This window comes from Sus scrofa, chromosome 3 (genome assembly GCF_054392235.1).
Source record: "Sus scrofa isolate SSC_HxYL_T2T_F1_AM1 chromosome 3, Sscrofa_HxYL_maternal_Yorkshire_Landrace_v2.0, whole genome shotgun sequence".
In the NCBI taxonomy this organism is placed as follows: domain Eukaryota; kingdom Metazoa; phylum Chordata; class Mammalia; order Artiodactyla; family Suidae; genus Sus; species Sus scrofa.
In genome coordinates this window covers 71732954-71755707 of record NC_139385.1, presented here as the reverse complement: position 1 = coordinate 71755707, position 22754 = coordinate 71732954, and the positions used below count along the sequence as shown (strand labels likewise).

The following is a 22754-nucleotide window of genomic DNA, read 5'->3' as shown; positions in this document are numbered from 1 at the left end:
AGTGGGTTAACGATCCGGCGTTGCCGTGAGCTGTGGTGTAGATTGCAGACGCGGCTCGGATCCCGCGTTGCTGTGGCTCTGGCGTAGGCCGGTGGCTACAGCTCCGATTCAACCCCTAGCCTGGGAACCTCCATATGTCGCGGGAGCGGCCCAAGAAATAGCAACAACAACAACAACAACAACAACAAAAAGACAAAAGACAAAAAAAAAAAAAAAAAAAAAAAAGAAAATGAAAAGGAAAATCAGAAAATACTTTAAGATAAATGAAAATGAAGACACAACAAACCAAGACTTGTGAGATGCAGCGAAAGCTGTGCTTAAAGAGAAATTTATAGCTATAAATGCCTATATTAAAAAGTAGATGGAGCTCCCTGGAGCCTCACTAGGTTTAAGAGCTGGTGTTGTCACTGCTGTGGCTCTAGTTACTGCTGTGGTGTGGGTTTGATCCCTGACCCTGGCACTTCCTCATGCCATGGGTACAGCTGCCCCCTCCCCCCAAAAGTAGAAAAACCTCAAATGAAAAACTTAAACTTTCACCTTATAAACTGGAAAGAGAAGTGCAAACTAAATCCAAAGCAAATGAAGAATTACTAAAGAATGGAGGTAAATGAAATACAAGATTTAAAAATATAGAAAATCAGGAGTTCCTGTCGCGGCGCAGCAAAAACGAATCTCACTAGGAACCGTGAGATTTCGGGTTCAATCCCTGGTCTTGCTCAGTAGGTTAAGGATCCGGCGTTGCCGTGAGCTGTGGTGTAGGTCACAGATGTGGCTTGGATCTGCATTGCTGTGGCTCTGGTGTAGGCTGGCAGCTGTAGCTCTGATTAGACTCCTAGCCTGGGAACCTCCATATGCCGAGGGAGCAGCCCTAAAAAGACAATAGGAAAAAAAAGTACACATACACACACACACACATATATATAGAGAGAAAATCAATTAAAATCTAAGTTTTTTTTTTTTTTTTTTTTTTTTTGACTTTTTAGGTCTGCAATTGTGGCATATAGAGCTTCCCAGTTTCCAGGCTAGGGGTCACATGGGAGCTGCAGCTGCCAGCCACAGCCATAGCAATGCAGGAGCCAAGCCATGTTTGTGACCTACACCACAGCTCCCTGCAATGCTGGATCCTTAACTCACTGAGTGTGGCCAGGGATCGAACCCAAAACCTCATGGTTACTAGTTGGATTCTTTTCCACTGCACCACAATAGGAACTCCTAAGTTGCTTTTTTTTTTAAGATCAACAAAATTGACAAACATTTGGAGTTCCCTTATGGAGCAGCAAATTAAGGATTTGGTGTTGTCACTGCAGCATCTTGGGTCATTGCTGTGTCTTGGGTTCAACCCGTTGCATGCATACATGGCCAAAAAAAAAAAAAAAAAAAATTGGCAAACATTTAGCTTGACTGACCAAGAAAAAAAGAGAAGACTCAAATTACTAAGGAATGAAAGAGGGGACATTGCTAACAATTTATAGATATAAAAAGAATCTTAAGAGAATTATAGATTATAATTGTAAGATTAATTGTATTCCTACAAACTGGACCACCTAGATGAAATGACCCACTTCCTAGATAGACAAAATTGCCAAAATGGACTCAAAAAGAAATAGAAAATCTGAATAAACATAACAAATGAAGAGATTAAATCAGTAATTTAAGGTCCTCTTTGGGGACCTTGAGGTTATTTCCAGCTTTTCTCTGTGATAAAGACACTTGTATAGGTTTTCCTGTGTCCCTGGTTATTTCTTTAGTAGAAAATCCAAGAAAAAAAAAGAGTTCCCTGGTGGCCTTGTGGTTAAAGATCCGGTATTGTCACTGCTGTGGCACAGTTTGATCGCACTCCAGGGAACTTCTGCATGCCTGGAGGGCAGAACAACAACAACAAAAAATCCTAGAAGCACCGAGATGAGTCAAAGTGTTTACACTTTTTTTTTCTTTTTAGGGCCACACCCCCCGCATATGGAAGTTCCCAGGCTAGGGGTGGAATCAGAGCTGCAGCTGCCGGCTTACAGTGTAGCCACAGCAACGCCAGATCCGAACCAATTCTCCGACCTACACCAAAGCTCACAGCAATGCAGGATCTTTAACCCATTGAGCAGGGCCAGGGATTGAACCTGTGCCCTCATGGACCCTAGTCCGGTTTGTTACCGCTGAGCCACGAGGAGAACTCCTACACTTTACACTTTTAAAGATTTTTCATAGGAGTTCCCATCGTGGTGCAGTGGTTAACATACCCAACTAGGAACCATGAGGTTGTGGGTTCAATCCCTGGCCTTGCTCAGTGGGTTAAGGATCCGGCGTTGCCGTGAGCTGTGGTGTAGGTTGCAGACATGGCTGGGTTCCTGCGTTGCTGTGGCTCTGGCGTAGGCTGGTGGCTACCCAGTTCTGGGTAGACCCCTAGCCTGGGAACCTCCATATGCCACGGGAGCAGCCCTAGAAAAAGGCAATAAATAAATAAATAAAGATTTTTCATAGCTATTGCCAAACTTCCCTTCAGAAATGTTACACAAGGGCATACCCAGCAGTGGTTATGTTTCTCAGCATAAGGGCCAGTGCTGAGTGTTACTATTCATTTCTACCTTTGCCAATCTGGTAGATGAAAAATGGTATCTCTGTGCCATTTCAATTTTCATTTCTTTGAGGTTGATGGGTGTAATATGTTGACAACGGCCCACTCCCAAATGTATGTCCATGTACTAATCCCTGGAACCTATGAACATTATAAGGAAAAGGGGTCCTTGCAGGTGTGATTAAGTTAAGGATCTTGATGGGGAAATCTCCAAGATAATCTGGGTAGACCATAAATGACATTACAGTGTCCTTCTTTATAAGAAGGAGGCGGAGAGAGATGTGATGAAGGAAAAGGCAATGTGGCCACAGAAACTGGAGTGATGAGATTGCAGGAGTGCCAGCAGCTACCAGAAGCTGGAAGAAGTAAAGGGTATATTCTCCCTGGAGCCTCAGAGGGAACATGGCCCTGCCAACACCTTGATTTTGATTTAGTGAAACTCATTTTGGACTTCCGGCCTCCAGAACAGTGAGAGAATGCATTTCTGGTGTTTTAAGCCACCGAATTTGCAGTGATGTGTTACAGTAATCATGCGAAACTAAAACAATAGGTTTCTCATATGTTTGTGGGCCACATGAAAAACCTTCGGACTTTTAACTAATACAATAGGTTTCTCATATGTTTGTGGGCCACATGAAAAACCTTCAGAACAATGAAATATCATGCAATACTATAAACAGTGTATTTCTATTTGCATGAAAGTAAATCTGAGTATTTGTATATGTTTACACGTCTACATAACTGTCTAAGAAAATGTCTGGGATTCTATCCACCAAACCAGTGACAGTGAGTAATTGGAGGGAGGTGTGGGAAGGAGGTGGGGGAAAGAGAAACTTTTTACTCCAAGGTACTGCTAGAGATTTATCTCTATTGTTTGAAGAAGTTTTATGGGACTACATTCACATATTAATTGTGTGAAAATATAGATACAGCAATCTGCTTATTGTAAACAGTAAACTATGTAGAGAGTAAAAAACAAAACTGTCCCTCTCCTCTCACTTATTTTCTTTCCCAGAAATATTTATTGATAATAATTTGGTGTGCATCTTCTCAGACATTTTCCTATGAAGAAGAAAATAGGAGCATGTCTTTTTTGGGCCACATCCTGGGATTCCAACAGTGCCCTGCCCCGGATGGAACATGTACCACAGCAGTCACAGTGTAAGATCCTTGATGGCTAGGCTACTAGCGTGTCATCTTTAGTGCACAAAAATGAAGGTATCATATACATTTTCACTGAAAGGTGTTTCTCCAAAATCATTCCAGGATTGTGCGGGCGACTCCTTCTCTTAACCTGGTTGATACACAGACTCTCACTGTAAGGAAGACCCAGAATTCTTTTTACCAAACTCCCTGCTGCTTTGAACTTTCCTGGTTCCTTTGACTTTGTGTGTATACACATTGCTGGAAAAAACTCCTCTGTCAGGTGTGTTTAAAGTGGTTTTAGGCATACCCACTCTGCCTTCCGGTCTGCTTTTATATTACCTTTATTTATTTATTTTTGTCTTTTTAGGGTTGCACCCCCTGGCTTATGGAGATTCCCAGGCTAGGGTTTGAATTGGAACTGCAGCTGCCAGCAACACTAGCAACGCCAGATTCGAGCCACATCTGCCACCTACCTCACAGCTCATGGCAAAGCTGGATCCTTAACCCACTGAGCGGGGCCAAGGATAGAACCAGAGTCCTCAGGGATGCTAGTCACGCTAAGCCACAAAAGGAACTCCTCCCCAGTCTACTTTTAAAACGGAGGCTCTCACCAACAGCTTCCCCTTGATAGGATCCACTTTGTCAGACTTTCCCAAACTGGTTGGAGGGATATTTTACTGTTGTTACAGGAGGCATTTAAGCACGAGGCTGGCTGGGCATTTTTCACACGCTCATTGGCTCCTGAGATAGCTTCGTGAACACTTCAGAGATCAACGGGCCGACAATTTTCCTTTACAACGAACCAAATCAGAATTCCTTCTGAACCCAAGACGTGAGTTATTCAACTAAGGACCTAGTCCGAAACTATGAGGTGAAGGCGATCTTTGGGATTTCGGCGGGGGTGACTCTGCTCACCTGAACAAAGTCGAAAACCTGGCCTAGGGTGGGGTGGGGTGGAGAGCGTTAGGGAACTCCCCAGAAAAGAAGAGCTGAAGGTCGCCGGACATATTCCGGATGCCATTCATTTCCCCAAGCCCCTGACCTACGCAGCCAGTGAGGGAGACCGGGCCAGGAGCGATCCGGCGCTGGGAGGACTCCAGGCACCTTGTCCCTAGCCGTCTGTGGGTCCAAAGCTTTCCCGCAGGGGGCAGTGCCGCCCAGCCAGCGAGCCGATATAGTGGGAGGGGGTGTGGAGCGAGTGCGGAGTTCTGGGGATTCTCGAGAAGAAAGTTAGGAGGATGCCTAAGGGTGGGGGCCGAACTCGAGTGGTCGGCGGGAGGGTGGGGGCAGGGTCGCCGGGGTGCGTACTGGGGGTCCTGGCGAGTTTGCGGGCGAGAGCCGTGCGCGCTGCGGGGAGGTGCAGCCCCGGAAGGTGTGAGCCAGCGGCTTGCGAGTGTGAATGCGAGAGTGTGTGCGCGCCGGAGCTCTCCGGGTTCCGAGAGGCGCGCGGGTGTCAGCTTGCAGCCGGGGCTCCTCCCTCCGGCCCCCCTACCCCGCGCGCCGGTCCCTCCTTCCTTCCCCGCTCGCCCCTCCCCAGCGGGCCAGGCGCTGGGACGCCCCGGCGGAGCAGGCGGCGGCGAGTTGGGGAGACCTGGGCTCTGCTCTGCTGTAGGGGCCCGAGCCCAGCCTCCCCCGCCCCGGCCCCGCCGCGCAGCCCCGCTTCCCGCCGGGCCACGCCCTGTCAAACTTTGTGGCTGCGGCCGCCGCGGCGGCTAACGAAGCGGGCCGGCGAGCGGGAGGGAGGGAGGGGCGGGTGCCCGGCCGGGCCGGGCGCGGGCGGCCAGGGGCTCCGAGAGCGGCGGCCCCGGCCCGCGGCCCCACCATGCCCCAGCTCGGCGGCGGCGGCGGCGGCGGGGGAGGCGGCGGCGGCGGCGGCGGCTCGGGCGCCGGGGCGGCCGGCGGAGGGGACGACCTCGGGGCCAACGACGAGCTGATCCCCTTCCAGGACGAGGGGGGCGAGGAGCAGGAGCCGAGCAGCGACAGTGCCTCGGCTCAGCGGGATCTGGATGAGGTCAAGTCGTCTCTGGTCAACGAGTCGGAGAACCAGAGCAGCAGCTCGGACTCGGAGGTGAGGAGGCTCCAGTGGCCGATCCCGGGGGACCCCGGCTCCGCGCCCGCTCACCCGCCCTCGCCTTTGTGTCTCCTCTGCAGGCGGAGAGGCGCCCGCAGCCCGCCCGGGACGCTTTCCAGAAGCCGCGGGACTATTTCGCCGAAGGTACGTGCCGGCCCGTGCAGCCCCCATTCTCCTCCCCGAGGCGCTGGGCGCCTCAGCCCAGGCCGCCTGTGATCCCCCCTCTCCCCCGTGGCTGCCCCCCTGCTCTCCTCCGCTGTAGGCTGCAGCCGTCCTGGGGCGCGCGAGGGGGGTGCTTGGGTCCCTGTCCCCGCTCCGGGTCCCCTGCCGCAGCGCTGTTCCGGGGGCCCCGGCCTCACCCCCGCCTGGGTCTCTCCCGCAGTACGAAGGCCCCAGGACGGCGCATTCTTTAAGGGCCCCCCCTATCCTGGGTACCCGTTCCTGATGATCCCGGACTTGAGCAGCCCGTACCTCCCCAACGGACCCCTGTCTCCCGGAGGAGCGCGCACGGTGAGTGCCTGTACGGCCGCGCCGGGGCTAGTGGACCGCGGGGGCCTCCGAGATGCGCCCCCCGGGCTTGGCGACGGGGTGGGGGATGGGGCCGTCCGGTGTGGATCCTGGGCAGAACTTGCTCACGGAGTTGAACTGCTCTGGAGGTCGAGGGTGAGGCTGCGCTGGGCAGTGCCTGGTTGAAAGGAAAGTTCCTTTACATTCTCCTCTTTTGCTGGGGAGCGGCTTTGAGGATTCACTTCTGGGAGCTTTCTTGGACTCCAAAATTCTGGACTCGCACTCAAGGAAAGCTTGGATATGTGCTGGTTGGGCTGGAGAGGAGAGGTGGTCGTGCTTCCTTCCTGGAAATCGGTCAGCTTTCCCTGGCAGTTGGGCAATGGGGCCGGGGGACCTGGATTGGAGACGTTACTCTACGACTCCGGTTTTCGCTGGGCAGCTGTGAGTTGGTTCCTAAGAAATCCAGTGTTCGTGGCGGGTTATTCACAACCGCACCCCCACCCCACCCCACCCCACCGCCTCCAAGCCCTCGCGCGCCGGCCTCAACTTTTCTGTAGAGCTCGGGATTGCAAACTCGCCGAGACGATTTCGAGGGCGAATCGAGACATTCTTCAAGTTGAGGAACTTGGCTTTTTCCCCCTTTGTTGCCGGCTTTTCTCATTTAAAGCGAGCGCTGCGACACTTTAAACCTGTTAATGGGCGCGCATTGTGTGCTGCGCGCTGGCATTTAGAGTCGTGATTAAGCAAATTGACCGGGACCCAGACGACGTGCAAATGAGGGAGGATTCCTTCGCCCCCTCCCGGGCTCTAACTCCCGCCCCCCGCGTCGCAAGGGGCGCAGCCCGGGGACTGCCAAGCTTTTTTGTCCCCTGAACTGCCACCTCACCCCACGGCCCCCTGCCCAGGTGCTAGAACGGGTGGCAGATCTTGGGTTAACGTCTGCCTACTATGCGCCAGGCTCTTTCGCCGTAGCCGCTTGGGCGCCACGGGCACCATAGTGACTCTCTTTGCTTCCTGCCCAGTTTCCCAGTGCCTGCCTGTTCGTGCTTGATTCAGGGTGGGAGGTGTTTGGCGTCTTAGGAGCTGGCCCTACAAGTTCACTTTATGCTCAAGCTGTCCTTAAATCACGATCATAATTAAAGGACCGCCTGGAAAAGGTGGTGCTGAATGGACCAGCCCGGCTGTCATGGTACAGTGGCCAGGGAGAGGGGAGGCATTTGCTTCAGCGGTCAGTGTTGGAGCTCTCTTGGCGAGTTGGTGTGTGGGAGTGAAGGTTGAGGACTCTGACCAACCTAGAGGGGACCACACAGCCCTAACCTTTCAAGCAGGGAAGACCCTACATCTTTGGCCTTGTCTGGGAACATTCCCAAAGTCCTGAATATAAGTTCTGAACATGAGCTGAGTGTGGGCATCTGGCTGTTGCTTCTTCTCATTCATATTAAAAGAAAAAAGGAGGGAGTAAAAGTTAAGCAAAACAAGTTGCAGCAACTTTGTTTAGGTTTTCAGGAATTCTCTTGCACACCTGCAGGTGTGCTCGGTTCTCAAAGTTTTAGTCGAGTTTCTATAACTGTGTGAGAAGGTTACACTATCAAGAGTCTCTTTTCTCGACGTTCCCTTCATGGCTCAGTGGTTAACTAACCAGATTAGGATCCATGAGGTCTCAGGTTCGTTTCCCTGGCCTCGATCAGTGTGTTAAGGATCTGGTGTTGCTGTGAGCTGTGGTGTAGGTCACAGACGCAGCTCAGATCTGGCGTTGCTGTGGCTGTGGTGTAGGCCGGCAGCTACAGCAGCGATTAGACCCCTAGCCTGGGAACCTCCATATGCCGAGGGTGCGGCCCTAAAAAGACCAAAAAAAAGTCTTTTTTTGTTTTTTTTTTCCTTTCCATTTTTACCTTTAGATGTCTGGGAAGAGGAGTTTGGCATTTTTGTGAGTCAGCACAGATCCAGGTCCTGGTATAGATAAAGTCACCAGAAATATTCCACATATGACCAGTTGTTTCACTGAAGCTGGCTGTTACTCTCCCCTACCCATTTCTCACTAGGACATTTTGATTCTACCCCTTGGAGTGGTGACAACTGCCTGTCTTGAGATGCCGCTCTTCCCCCTCCCCTCAAGCGCCCAAGTGAGACAGATTTTTGTGTCAGTCCCCTCCTTCCTTCTACCATTTTCTACCACCCTTCTTTCTATCCTCTTACATGTTCTTTTTTGCCTACGCGCTTCCAGAGGCTGATTCTTTTTGGTCTGGGGGATTCCTGATTCCTAAATCCAGGCCTGCGGGGGATTTCTGGAGTCCTCCTTAGGAAGTCGACCTTTCCCCTCCATCTGCTTCTGACTGTCCCTGCTCATCCCTGCAGCTGTTCCCTGCCTGGGCCCCGGTCACCATTCTCCTTTTGGAGCCTCGACTCACTTGCTGGTGATCCTTCATGAGGGACTTCACAGGTCCTGTCCCACTCTGATACTTCCAGCGTATCTCATGGGCGAATTGTCCTCGTAGAAGTAGGTTCAGTGTCCTTCTCGTTTCTGTGCCCCGTGGGTGCCTGTCATTGGGCTTTGACCAGTCTGGTTGCAAAGTTCATTGAAGTTTCCTGCAGTTAGATCAGCTCAGTGGCACCTGCTAATTTGACTTTATCCTTGGGGGTCAGTGACTGTTAGGAAAGCAAGCAAACGAGGAAACACTTAAGCACTTGATTGTCTGGACTGTGGGACTGAGATGGTGCTTTTCCTCCGGATGATCATACTAATGTAATTAATGTGATTCTCACTGTAGGCAAACCAAAGGTATAGACAGAGTGGCCCTCCATGGGGTCCTGTAAAATGAATGTAGATCGATACGGGGGAGGAGGAAGGTGGCTGAGGGGTGAGGGGGTGCTGCCCAGAATATCTGATCTGCTGTCTTTTTTAGCAGCCTCGGTCTTTTTTGGTTTCACCTCTAAATTTCACAACTTGAGGCCTTGCTGCTCTAAGGCCTATAAGTGGTGTAAAATTGGGTGACCTCAGTCCTCTTCTGGCTCAAACTTTCTGGAAATACCAAACCAGAGGCAAAAGTAAGGTCTGGCTGGAGTGTTTTCAGGGTATTAATTGACCCTAGGAATAGCAAGCAGCAGGGCCGCAGTACCCTCCCCACTGGCAAAATTCCTTCTGGGACAACTAGGGGCTGGCCAGTCCTCCAGTCTCTGGCCCCAGCCGCCTCCCCAGGCCTTACCTTTGCCCTCCACTCTGGTTTGGCTGGGAGGCTGGGAAGTGGCCTCTTCCTGAGGCTCTTTAGAGAAGAGGTCCCCTTAACCCGGGGTGTGTGCCAAGCCTCTGAACTGTGATTCATTCTCATCTGGACCCTGTGGCCTAAAGAGAGGAAGAACCGCCACAGACCATCTTTCACTCCTTCCGACAGTCACCGGAATTATACATTGATTCAGGAAAAGGCTTCACCAGTTCGCTAAACCACGTCGGTGTAGTCGACTAGGATTTTCTTAGGAAAATATAAGTCAACCCAGGAGAAAGCGGATGACAAAAATAGCTGGACTCGGAGTTCCTGTCGTGGTGCAGTGGAAACGAATCTGACTAGGAACCATGAGGTTGTGGGTTTGATCCCTGGCCTTGCTCAGTGGGTTAAGGATCTGGCGTTGCCATGAGCTGTGGTGTAGGTCGCAGACATGGCTCAGATCTGGTGTGGCTGTGGCTGTGGTGTAGGCTGGCAGCAGCAGCTCAGATTAGACCCCTAGCCTGGGACCCTCCATATGCCATGGGTGCGGCCCTAAAATAACAGACAAAAAAAAAAAAGCTGGACTCATCAGAACCCCAAAGAAAATGCAGCATGTGGTTCGGTCAGCAAGCTCCGAAGTGACAGAGAGGGGTCTGACTGGGACCACAATGTGAGCGCTCATGACACTGGGCAAAGAGCACTTCCAGGTAGAGTTGCTGAGGAAATCTGTAGTTCTGTATAAATCTCTATAGCTTATGTATAAGTGTGTAGTTTATGCATTTTAGAGCTGCTGTGGTGCATCTCAGGCACCAAGTTATTCACACATTTCTCAGACCATCTCAACTCAGATTTCTCTATGAGATTATTGTCTTCCAAATGTGGGCCCGTTTTTAAATCCTTCCATTCCACCGTATCCCCCGGGCATTTTTTCCCATATTCTGGGTGCTCCTGTTTCCTTTCTGACACAAAGGAACCCAAGCAGAAATCTTTATGAGAAGTTTTCCGTTGTTGGGAGTTGCGTGTAAAAGCTAAGTAAAACCTTTTCTTTTGGAAGATCAGCATAAACACTGCTTTTGGTAAAATTCTTTTAAGCCCTTTCATCTAAATATAACTTCGGTTCCATTTTTTTGCTAAATATAACTCAGGATTTGAAGAGGGCTTTTCACATGGAATGAGCATTTACAAGGGCCCTGCGTGTGTTGCCAAAGTTTTGGTGACAAACTCTGTGGAGGGACTCAAACCCTGTCAGTCCTTTTTCTTTGGGCGGGTGACTCTGACAGGGCATACTTGCTTGCTCCGCTATAATTTTGGAAAGTTAGAGGTTGGTCTCATTCTTTGTTAATCTCACTTTGAGGGAATCTTGAGGAGAAAGTAGGCTAGTGCGTGTATATGCACACACACTCACACACAGTATAACCTGCAATGCAGAGTGTTCCAGCCTTTGCAGTGATGTGCAAAGTTACCCAACATTTGTGGCATAAAAAAGAATTGAAATGGTTAACTTACTGGAAAGTCCATAATGTAAAGATCCTTCTAATGGAGTTCCCTGGTGGCCCAGTGGGTTAAGGATCTGGCATTGTCACTGCTGTGGCTCTGGTTACTGCTGTGGCACAGTTTGATCCCTGGCCTGGGAATTTCCACATGCCACAGGTGGGGCCAAAAAAAAAAAAAAAAAAAAAAAAAAAGATCCTACTTATATTCCTATTTAGAGCCAGGTTTTGCTTGCTAAACTGGGGGAGTTCAATTGGCATCCTTAAGATAAAGTCCTCGACTTCATCTGATATTTATTGAGGACCTATCATGGACAACGACAAAGGGACTGTGAGCTTTAGGATGAATTAAACCCAGCTTTGCCCTGAAGGACTTAAAAATTGAGTTAGGTAGAAGTAATGTTAGTATTACTAATGTTTTTATTTATTTTTATTTTTATTTTCTTAGTATTACTAATGTTAATGTTGGCCATTATAATAGGAAGTCCATGTTAAGAGTCAATAAAGTTCAGAAAAGAATTTTCAGAATAAAAAGAAAAATTGTCTTGGGCTGACATGATCAAGGAAGGCAGGTAAAGGAGGTTGTTTTAAACTGGTCCCTGAAACTCATCATTCTTCAATTCAAGTAATTCTCCTTAATTATATTAAAAAAAATGCAAACAATACAAAGGTATTTAGAGTGAAAAGTGGAAGTTATTCACCCCGTCTTGAGGTAGATGTCACCACAGGGAAAGCGAAAGCATGGAGGGAGGGAAGGCGTAGGGCCATTTGGGGAAAGGCAAGTTCTTCCATTTGTTTGGAAAGATAAGGAGCTAAATCTTAAATTCCAGTGAAGGAATCTGGTCTTATTCAAGAGGCGGCAGAGGAGTTCCCATTGTGACTCAGCAGTAATGAACCCGACTAGTATCCATGAGGACATGGGTTCGATCCCTGGCCCTGCTCAGTGGGTTAGGGCTCTGGTATATATATTTGTCTTTTAGCCATTTCTAGGGCTGCTCCCGAGGCATACAGAGGTTCCCAGGCTAGGGGTCCAATCAGAGCTATTCGCCAGCCTACACCAGAGCCACAGCAAGGCGGCATCCGAGCCACCTCAGCAAACTACACCACAGTTCACAGCAACGCTGGATCCTTAACCCACTGAGCGAGGCCAGGGACCGAACCCGCAACCTCATGGTTCCTAGTGGGATTCGTTAACCACTGAGCCACAACGGGAACTCCAGTTAGGGCTCTGATATTGCCATGAGCTGTGGTGTAGGTCACAGATGTGGCTTGGATCCTGCATTGCTGTGGCTGTGGTGCAGGCCAACAGCTACAGCTCCGATTCGACCCCTAGCCACACTGTGAGCAGCCTCCTCCCTGCCCCTGCCTGCCTTACATACTTCACTTCCTGTCTGTGTAACCCGGAAGATGTTGGAAAACCAGCATCTTAAATGTCTTAAATGGACAACCCATTTAAGAAGGGCTGTGGCAAGGAGAGTCCATGCAGGATGCTGGAAGGGGCACTTGTTTGGAGGGGTCAGAGGGCAGGGTGGACTGTGAATGGACGAGAAGAGGGGTGGGGAGTTCGTATTGTGGCTCAGTGGTAACAAACCCAACTAGTATCCAGGAGGATGCGAGTTTGATCCCTGGCTTTGCTCAGTGGGTTAAGGATCCGGCATTGTGGAGCTGTGGCGTAGGTGGCAGACTCTGCTCATTTAAAAAAAAAAAAAAAAAAAGATGAGAGGAGAGGAGAGGAGAGGGGACTGAAAACTTTGGGAAGAAGGTCAGTCTCTCTTTGCTTGCAGACAGAGGATGCTCCCTAGCAGCATCTCTGAACAGTAGGCGTTGGTCTCCTGACTTTGCAGACGAGCCCAAGAGCTGAAGATGGGAAAGTAGAAAAATACAGGGGTGGGGTTGCAGAAGTTGAGGGGCAGCGCATTGGCTGCCTGGATGGCATTGAGATTCTCAGAACAACTCAGTACAAGGGTAAGTTGGCTGGGGGTTTGTTGGCAGTAGGGAGACCACAGGCCCTTCCTCGGTACCCAGTTCTAGAGCCAGACTTGTCGAGACCCTTTTAGCTGCATGTTAATAGTGAAATGTTTGTGCATTGGTTGGGAGATAGGACACACTGGCGAAATGTTTCCTCTTTTTATTGTCTGGAGCTGGCTGGCTTTGAAGGGAGCTAGAGGAGGGGATCAAAACACAAGCCACTTGCAGTCAGGGACAGATGTGGGATGTGATAAGTCCTTGGGGATGGGAAAGAACTGACCGCTTAAAAGCTTGGGAAAAATTGCCCCATATTGGCTAATCTAATAATGTATTTTTAGAGGAGGTTTTCATATGTCCCATGTTTTATTGTCATCTCCCAAACTGGATTGGATTTAGGGAACAATGACATAATTGCCGTTTCCAAAACCTTGGCATTTGGGAATGAGGGAACATCGAGGGAGTGAAGGGAACTCGGCTTTTCCTCTATGCTGCGTACGCTGCTCAGGGAACAACAGGGGACACTGGACCGCTTCTTTATGAGATGCTCCAAGTTAGACCTCAACTGCCAGATACCTTTAAGGACCTAGAGGTTTTAGGTTCAGAACCCTAGATCTTCCCTTTTCATCATGTGGCTAGCCTACGGATTTTCATGGAAGTAAACTTTTAGCCTAGAAATACACTTCAGAGTTGGAAAATTAAGTCATAAAAATGCTTTCCTGGACATGGCTCTTTTCAAGAGTTTTTGTTGGAAGTAATGGATGATCATTCCATTTACCTGGGATCCTCAGGACAGGAAATGGTCATGTGCAGGCTTTCAAGACTGCATTATAGGAGTTCCCGTCATGGCTCAGCAGTTAATGAACCCTACCAGTATCCAAGAGGACACAGGGGTTGGATCCCTGGCCTCACTCAGTGGGTTAAGGATCTGGTGTTGCCGTGAGCTATGGTGTAGGTTGAAGGCTTGGCTTGGATCCTGCGTTGCTGTGGCTGTGCGTGTGACCCTCAAAAGACAAAACAAACAAACCAACCAAAATGCATTATAGCAGTTTAGAAACCTGTTTCATCAAGAGGAGGAACTAGGCCCCAAGTGTTCGCCCTAGTTGTAGAAAATAAATATAAAATAAATATAAATAAAGTCACAAAAGAAGGAGGTACAAATGCCCATTAGGTATGTGAAACTATGTTTGGCCTCCCAGATAGTCAGAAATGCTAATAAAGACAAGAACCTTCCCGCTGTGGCCCAGTGGGTTAAGAATCTGACTGCAGTAGTTTGGGTCACTGTGGAGGTTCAGGTTTGATCCCCCGCCTGGCACAGTGGGTTAAAAGTTCTGGTGTTGATGCCACTGCACTGTAGGTCACAGCTGTGGCTTGGATTCAGTCCCTGGCCTGGGAACTTCCATATGCCGCAGGTGCCACCACTGAAAAAAAAAAAAAGACAACCAATTCTTTGGCTACCAAGTTGACAAAGGTTTTGTCTTACAAGACCGTTCAGTGCTGGCAAATGTATGGTGAAGTGGGTGCTCCCAGATACTGTTCTTGAAGAGTGTTGACAGCCCCACCCCACTGGGAAAGGACTTGGCAGTGGTCACTAAAACCTTAGTATTTGTCATCGCTTCTGACCTGCTAAGAAGACACTTGTTATTCCCATTTTGCCACCAGACAGACAGACTCGTAGAGGTCAAGTATGTTGTTCAAGGTCATGCAACTGGTAATTGACAGCACACAGATTTGAACTTGGTTGTGAGTCGAAAGTCCGGGTCTTCCCAGTCCACCCTCGTGACTTTCCATGCATGCCTAATGTCACTAGTTCCTCCCCCTCCCTGGAGAAGGGCAGCTGACCTTTGTTTCCCAGTTCAGAAATCCTGATGTGAGTTATCAGTCCATGTGGAGGGTGGGTAGATTTGTTCCAACTTTACAAACTGGACCTGGGAAGGGACCTTCCCATATAAACAGTTGTATAAGGGAGTGTGGGCAGCTGAGCTGTGCGCCAGTGCTGTCTGTGCCCCAGAGGCGTGAAATAACCTTCAGTGGATGCAATTAGAGATTATCATACTAAGTGAAGTAAGTCAGAAAGAGAAAGACAAATACCATATGATATCACTTATATGTGGAATCTAAAATATGGCACAAATGAACCTATCTATGAGACAGAAACAGACTGTGGTTGCCAAGGGGTAGGGATATGGGGGAAGGATGGAGTGGGAGGTTGGGGTTAGCAGATGTAAGCTATTATATACGAGGGAATAAACAACAGGGCCCTACTGTAGAGCACAGAGAACTATAATTCAGTGTCCTACGATAAACCATAATGGAAAAGAATATTTTAAAAAAATGGTGTAACTGAATCACTTTGCTGTACAGCAGAACTTAACACAACATTGCAAATCAACTCTACTTCAATAGAAAGAAATTGAGAGAAGAAAAAGAAATAAATACCTTTAGTGGGCGGCCCCAGGAGCCCCAGCCCCACATGCTGCCCTCCTTGAGAGGAAAAAATGGTGATCAACTGACATAGACATGAACTTTTCTGAACTTGGGGACTGTTTTTCCTGGTTGAAATCACTGAGGCTTGGGAGAATACACAAGGGTGTCTTTGGCGTGGAAGGAGGCAGGGGAGGCGGCTCGCTCTCTCGCCATCCCTGCAATTTGGATTACAACATAGTTTGGTTAACAAACCAAGCTCTGGTGAACCAAGCATGCAAATGTTATTTCCTTATTGTGTGTTTTATAAAATAGCTTATAAATTGGCTGCTTTAATTTTTTATTAAAGTATCGATTTACAGTGTTGTGCCAATTTCTACTGTATAGCAAAGTGATCCAGTCATACATATATATACATTCCTTTTCTTATACCATCTTCCAACATGGCCTAAAAGTTGCTTTTCAAAGTTCTTGTAAATTAAACATCAGTCCCAATCACCTGTAACTCTTTCAGTAAATTGAGTGTTAAATAAGTACTAAATGTTTACACAGAATTTCAGAGAGTGTATCAGTCTCTCCCCCACTCCTTTTCTGTGTGTGTGTGTGTGTGATGGTTTGAAATTAGGAATCAGGTAATTTGGTGCATTTTCATTCACTTACCAAATTATCTTCCAGGTGGTCTCTTTCTGAAAACAATTACATGGTGGAAAGATTAATAAGGGGCTTCAGAATCCGACTGGTAGAGGTTGAGGAGGCATTAGGGGTCCTAGCTAAGCCCTCCTGGAGATCTGCATATTATGAGGCACTAAACTTAGATAAATGTCTTATATATGTCGTAAAGTGAATGGGGCCATGATTGGTAGGAATGTCTCTAGAAAGTGTGTGGAAAAACAAAGGTGTAAATGAGAGACAGTAACTAGGATTAAGAAATAGATGATAAGGAAGAAAAGCAAAAGAAGTAGGAATGAGCCATCTGAAAAGCTGATCACTTTACAAGTCCAGCTTTGTCGGCAGCAATGATTTCTGATGTTTGGAATGATGCTCTTCTCCATATATTCCAAAAAGGATATAGCAGAGTCGCCAGAATCAGCTGGATTTTTATCACGGACCTCCTGGCCGTTCCTCCCTGAGATTCCTGTGCAAGGACTGTGCATGGGGACCCTGCAGCCCTCCGAGCTGGAAGGGACCATCCAGCTCTCCCCGCTGGTGAGGAGCCCAAGCTCAGGGAGACTGTGGGCTTGCCCAACATCAAGCCGTCAAGAGGGATGGAAGCAGAACTCAGCTGAGCCTCCTGGAGCTTCATCCTCCCCACAGCTCAGAGATCCACAGCCACCCCTGCAGAAAACAATGCCGTGGAGAAAACGCACCTCAGAATAGTTCTTTTTTTTTTTTTTTTTTTTGTCTTTTTGCCATTTCTTGGGCCGCTCCCGCGGCATATGGGATGTTCTCAGGCTAGGGGTCTAATCGGAGCTGTAGCCACCAGCCTACGCCAGAGCCACAGCAATGCGGGATCCGAGCCGTGTCTGCGACCTACACCACAGCTCATGGCAACGCCGGATCGTTAACCCACTGAGCAAGGGCAGGGACCGAACCCGCAACCTCATGGTTCCTAGTCGGAATCATTAACCACTGCGCCACAACGGGAACTCCAGAATAGTTCTTTATTGAACACCTGACCTGTGAGGAATGATTCATAGACATTTGTTGAATGTTGGCAGAATAAGTATTTAAACATCAGTGTTTGAAAACACAGCCCTGTAGGCACCTGCGTCCTTCCAGGGCACTATGTCACACCATTTACAACTGTTCCTGTGTGTCTGATAGTACAACCTCTTTTGATCCACAAGGAAGCTGAGACTGAGAGAGTAATTGAGGGGCCCAGACTTGCCTCTCCAGAAGGTGGCAAAGCCATCGTTCCGGCCACAATGCTGGAATTTCCTGTCTACTGAAAGTGGACAGCCATGTTAAGGTGAAAATGCCATTTGGAGCAAGATACAAAGAAATGGTGTATGAGCAAAAACGGAGTAATGCCCAATACTCCTGCATTCATTCTTTTTGGAGGCATTCCCAGTCTTTTAATAGGAGGCACTTTTTGTTTTTTGCCTTTTTTTTTTTTTTTTTTTTGCTATTTTTAGGGCTGCACCTGCAGCATATGGAAGTTCCCAAGCTAGGGGTCGAATTGAAGCTGCAGCTGCCAGCCTACAGCACAGCTACAGCAACTCAGGATCTGAGCAACGTCTGGGACCTATACTACAGCTCTTGGGAACGCTGGATCCTTAACCCACTGAGCAAAACCAGGGATCAACCCCGCATCCTCATGGGTAATAGTTGGGTTCGTAACCCACTGAGCCACAACAGGAACTCCCTAATAGGAGGCACTTTTAATTACTGCTTCTGCCTGGGGTAGAGTCAGTGCCTTGACTGGTGTCTTTATCGTTTCCAACAGGGTGTTCACGGCAGTCTTAATGTTTCTTTGCCGTGCAGCTCCATGTAACCTCTTTTCTCCCTTTCAGTTTCCCTTGTGCTTCTTTCTGACATCTTGAGGTAGTAACTTGGTTCCTTAGGTACCACAATATGTAGTAGTGTCATGTGCAACTGGTTATAGGGTCTGCTACCTCCTTCCCACTCCTGACGAGCCCTACTTTCTTATACATGTGTGCATATTAGTTTGCATGTACACTGGACACAGTCACTGCTAATTAATCATACTATCTATTGAAATGCTTCTAGGTAGCATGCAAAGAAGAGTGGTATAGTAGGCATCTTAGAGATAGGCGAGATGAAAAACTTCATATTTCAACTTCACAACGTGATCTTTTCCCTGTTCTTTTTTTGTGTGTGTGTGTGTGTTTGCCTTTTCTAGGGCCACTCCTTCAGCATATGGAGGTTCCCAGGCTAGGGGTCAAATCAGAGCTGTAGCGCTGTCCTACACCAGAGCCACAGCAACACGGGATCCAAGCTGTGTCTGCGACCTACACCACAGCTCACGGCAACGCCAGATCCTTAACCCACTGAGCAAGGCCAGGGATCGAACCCGCAACCTCATGGTTCCTTGTCAGATTTGTTAACCACTGCGCCATGGCGGGAACTCCGGTCTGAAGCTTCGGAGTGGGAAGGAGATCATGTTCATGGGCATGGTCCCAGACCCTCCTTAGGAGAGTGGATGCAGGAAGGGATGGGGATAGGGTTGAAAAGAGAGTCTGGAGTTGGGGGAAGCACCTTAGTGAGCTGCTTCTCGGACCTTGCAGTGAAAGACAGGAGAGAAGCCCGAGGCTTGAGGGGTGGAGGAGCATGCTGCACTGACCAGCAGTGTATGTGGCCAAGTGGTCTGGGACTAGGGTTTGGCCATAGTTGGCCATGCCTTGGACCTCAGCCCAGTCATGGTCGGGCTCTGTGCCCCTGTGCCCAGGGCCCTCTTAGGGAAAATGGAGATAGTGGTAGTGTTTGACAGTCACTGAATTAACATTTTGGCTGAACAAACTGTGTTTTAATACCAGGATTTGTCCAAAGCTAAAACTAAGCATCAACATCGTGGAATGAATCTCTGGGATATAAAAAGAGATGAGAAATGTGGCGTTCCCGTCATGGCTCAGCAGCTAATGAATCTGACTAGCATCCATGAGGACGCGGGTTTGATCCCTGGTCTTGCTCGGTGGGTTAAGGATCCGGCGTTGCCATGAGCTGTGGTGTAGGTTGCAGACTCGGCTTGGATCCTGTGTTGCTGTGGCTGTGGCTGTGGCTGTGGTGTGAGCTGGTGGCTACAGCCTGGGAAGCTCCATATGCCGTGGGTGTGGCCCTAAAAAGGCAAAAAGACCCACCCCCCCAAAAAAGAGAGATATGAGAAATGTCATGAAAGTGATTTATAGTAGTATTATGACTTGAAGATGGGTAGTGACCAACATTTTTAATTAATATATTAAGAAGCAGATATTTTCTTACAGTATTTAAAAGTATTTTTTATAGTAAGTGATTAAATGGTATCATCAGGGAGAACAAGACATGCTTAAACAAAAGTAATTAGTACATCAGGAGTTCCCTGGTGGCTCAGTGGGTTAAGGATCTGGCATTGTCACTGCTATGGCTCTGGTTACAGCTGTGGTGTGGGTTTGATCCCTGGCCTGGGAACTTTCATATGCTGTGGGCATGGCCACACACACACACACAAAAAGTAGTACATGAACTTTAGTTCTTAGTGTAGGTGTTGAAATTTACATGGTTATCAATTCCCTTTGCAAAGATTTACGTATCACTTTAAAAGTATTACCAGTTTATGTGAGTTCTTAATCAAATAGCTATCCACAGGATGACATGGATACAGTAATTCATATATATGTATATATTTATATATATATATATACATACATATACATTGTAACTTTAGGAGTTCTCATTATGGCTCAGAGGTAACGAACCTAACTAGCATCCATGAGGATGTGGGTTCCATCCCTGGCCTCACTCACTCGGTCAGTTAAAGAATCAGCATTGCTGTGAACTGTGATGTAGGTCTCAGACACGGCTTGTAGGTCTCAGACACGGCTCGGATCTGGCATTGCTGTCGATGTGGCATAGGCTGGCAGCTGCAGCTCCAATTTGACCCCTAGCCTGGGAACTTCCATATGCTGCAAGTGCAGCCCTAAAAAACAAAAAACAAAGCAAAATTTAAACTTTCTATTTAGCGATTTTTTCGGGAACAGGGAAAGATTCAAATAATACAAAGATTTTCATCTACTTTTCCATAGATTTCTCCAAATGTTGACATTTATTCCATTTCAGAAATCTTTCTGGGAGTTTCCTTGTGGCACGGTGGGTTAAGGAGCCAGCATTGTCACTTTCTATGGTGCAGGTTTGATCCCTGGCCTGGGAACCTTCACATGCTGCTCACACAGCACCCCCCCCCCATTTTTTTCTATCTTTCTATAATTCTTTTCCTGAATCATTTGAGAGTAAGTTGCAGGCTGGATAGCTTCGTGTGTATGTCCTAAAACCAAGGGCATTCACCAGAATATAATGATCAAAATCAGAAAATTAACATAGAGACAGTGCTATTGTCTCAACTACAGACACACATTTTTGCCAGTTGTCTTCCTCATGTCTTTTGTAGCAAAAGAAAATATTTTAGGATTTCCCACTGTGGTGCAACGGGATTGGCGGTGTCTCTGGAGCACTAGGACACAGGTTCGCTCCCTGGCCTCGCTCAGTGGGTTAAGGATCCGGCTTTTCCACAAGCTGTGGTGTAGGTCAGGCGTGGCTTGGATCAGGCCATTGCTGTGGCTGTGGTGTAGGCCAGCAGCTACAGTTCCGATTCAACCCGTAGCCTAGAAACTTCCATATGCTGCAGGTGCAGCCCTAAAAAAAAAAAAAAAAAAAAAGAAAGAAAATAAATATTTTAAAAGTTGGTGAGGATGGGGGTTGTCCAGAGTGGGTCCAAAACCCTGTGCTATACTTAGTTGTCATATCTCTTTAGTCTCCTTCAGTCTAGAATAGGTTTTTGATTTGTGTCTTATATTGACTTTTGAAGAGTATAAGCCATTTATTCTATAGGACCTGGAGCTTTTTTTTCCTTGATATTTCTTGAAGTAGATTCAGGTTGTATATTTTGGACAAGAGCACTGGGTAATTGATGTGTCCTTCTCTCTCTCTCTCTCTTTTTTGATGTGTCCTTCTCAAGACTTCTCCTAAGAGGCACCATCTATTTTTCTCAGTATAGGTTTTGCTAATTTTGATCGCTTGGTTAAAATTTGGTCTGCCAGAGTTCTCCAGGAAAGTTATGGTTTTTCCTCTTCAAAAATAATCTTTGGGGGGATACTTTGAGACTATTTAAATATCCCATTTCTCATCAAACTTTTGCCTACTGGTTTCAGCAGCCATTGATGTGTCTTGCCAATTATCACAAGAAACTATCAAGTGGTAGTGGCCAGGTAGGTGGTCAGATTTTTCTGTTTATTTATTTATTCATTGAAGTATAGTTGCTGTACAATATGACATGTTACAAGTATACAATATAGTGATTTATGATATTTAAACATTAAACTACATTTATAGTTATTATAAAATACTGGCTATATTCCCTATGTTGTATAGTTGTAGCTTGTTTTATACTTAATAACTTGTACCTCTTTTTTTTTTTTTTGTCTTTTTGCTTTTTCTGGGGCCACTTCTGCGGCATATGGAGGTTCCCAGGCTAGGGGTCTAATCGGAGCTGTAGCCACTGGCCTACACCACAGCCACAACAACGTGGGATCCGAGCCGCGTCTGCAACCTACACCACAGCTCACGGCAACGCTGGATCCTCAACCCACTGAGCAAGGCCAGGGATCGAACCCATACCCTCATGGTTCCTAGTCGGATTCGTTAACCACTGCGCCACGACAGGGACTCCATACTTGTACCTCTTAATCCCCTACCCCTATATTGCCCCTTTTCCTTTCCCTCTCCCCACTGTTAACCAATAGTTTGTTCTCTATGTCTGTGAGGCTGCTTTTTGTTATATTCACTAGTTGTATTTTTTAGATTCCACATATGAGTGATATCATATTCATATGTGGTATTTACCTTTCTCTGAGTTATTTCACTTAGTGTAATGCCCTTCAAGTCCATCCATGTTGCTGCAAATGGCCAAATCTCCTTCTTTTTTACAGCTGAGGAGTATTCTATTGTACATGCATATGGTGGTGGGATTTTTAAAAGTTTTGACATTGTAACACAGGGACCATAATTTCTCAGCTTTGTAAGTTGTTAGATTGTTTTTGTGCTTCCTACAGCATATTTGTGAATACTAAATAAGATGAAGGAACAAGATATTTTTGGTCCTTTAACAAAAATAATAGTTTTTTCATAATTTGTATAGTCTTTATGTTGGGATCAATCAGAAATGATTTATCAAGAAATGATGGTACATGATTTTGAAAGCTTGTGAAATAATGAGGTAGTGGAGTTGACATTCTGCTCTGCATTCTTCATCGGGTGCGAAGAACTTCCTAATTAGGATTTGTAGGTTTTTGTCTGATGACTAGAGTTTGTCACAGCTTGTCTAAATTTTGTTAAATGCCACCCCATCATGTCTTTAAACATGTTTTTCTGTTTCCTCTAATTTTTTTTTTTTCCTTTTTCTTTTTCGGATGCACCTGGTGCATATGGAAGCGCCTGGGCAAGGGATCCAATCTGAGCTGAGATGTACGCTGCAGCAGCAGCAGTGCTGGACGCTTAACCCACTGTGCCACAGCAGGAGCTCCTGTCCCCTATAGTTCTTGAAAATTGTTAGCTGAATTAAGACTTGATCAGGCTTCAGAGTTCTTTCTCTTCCTCTCTCCTTTTTAATTTATTTCTGCAAATTCTTTCATGGATGGTGTCCTTACATCATGAGATACTTAAGATCTGATTGTCTG

The 22754-nt window shown here is 47.3% G+C and overlaps 1 protein-coding gene across 4 annotated transcripts in view; it reads left to right on the top strand.

Moving 5' to 3' along the window:
• Nucleotides 1–4912: 4912 nt before the first annotated feature.
• TCF7L1 (transcription factor 7 like 1) overlaps nt 4913–22754 on the top strand; it is a 180611-nt gene continuing 162769 nt past the window's right edge. For 2 of the 4 annotated variants that reach the window (XM_085018781.1, XM_085018780.1), the window contains exons 1-4: nt 4913–5084; nt 5658–5780; nt 5864–5927; nt 6166–6293. In XM_085018781.1, the coding sequence (XP_084874907.1) occupies nt 6228–6293 (66 nt within the window). In that variant the 5' untranslated portion in view covers nt 4913–5084; nt 5658–5780; nt 5864–5927; nt 6166–6227. Of the gene's footprint in view, nt 5085–5456; nt 5781–5863; nt 5928–6165; nt 6294–22754 lie in introns of those variants that run through there. The other 2 variants (XM_085018779.1, XM_085018778.1) reach the window with 1 other exon arrangement.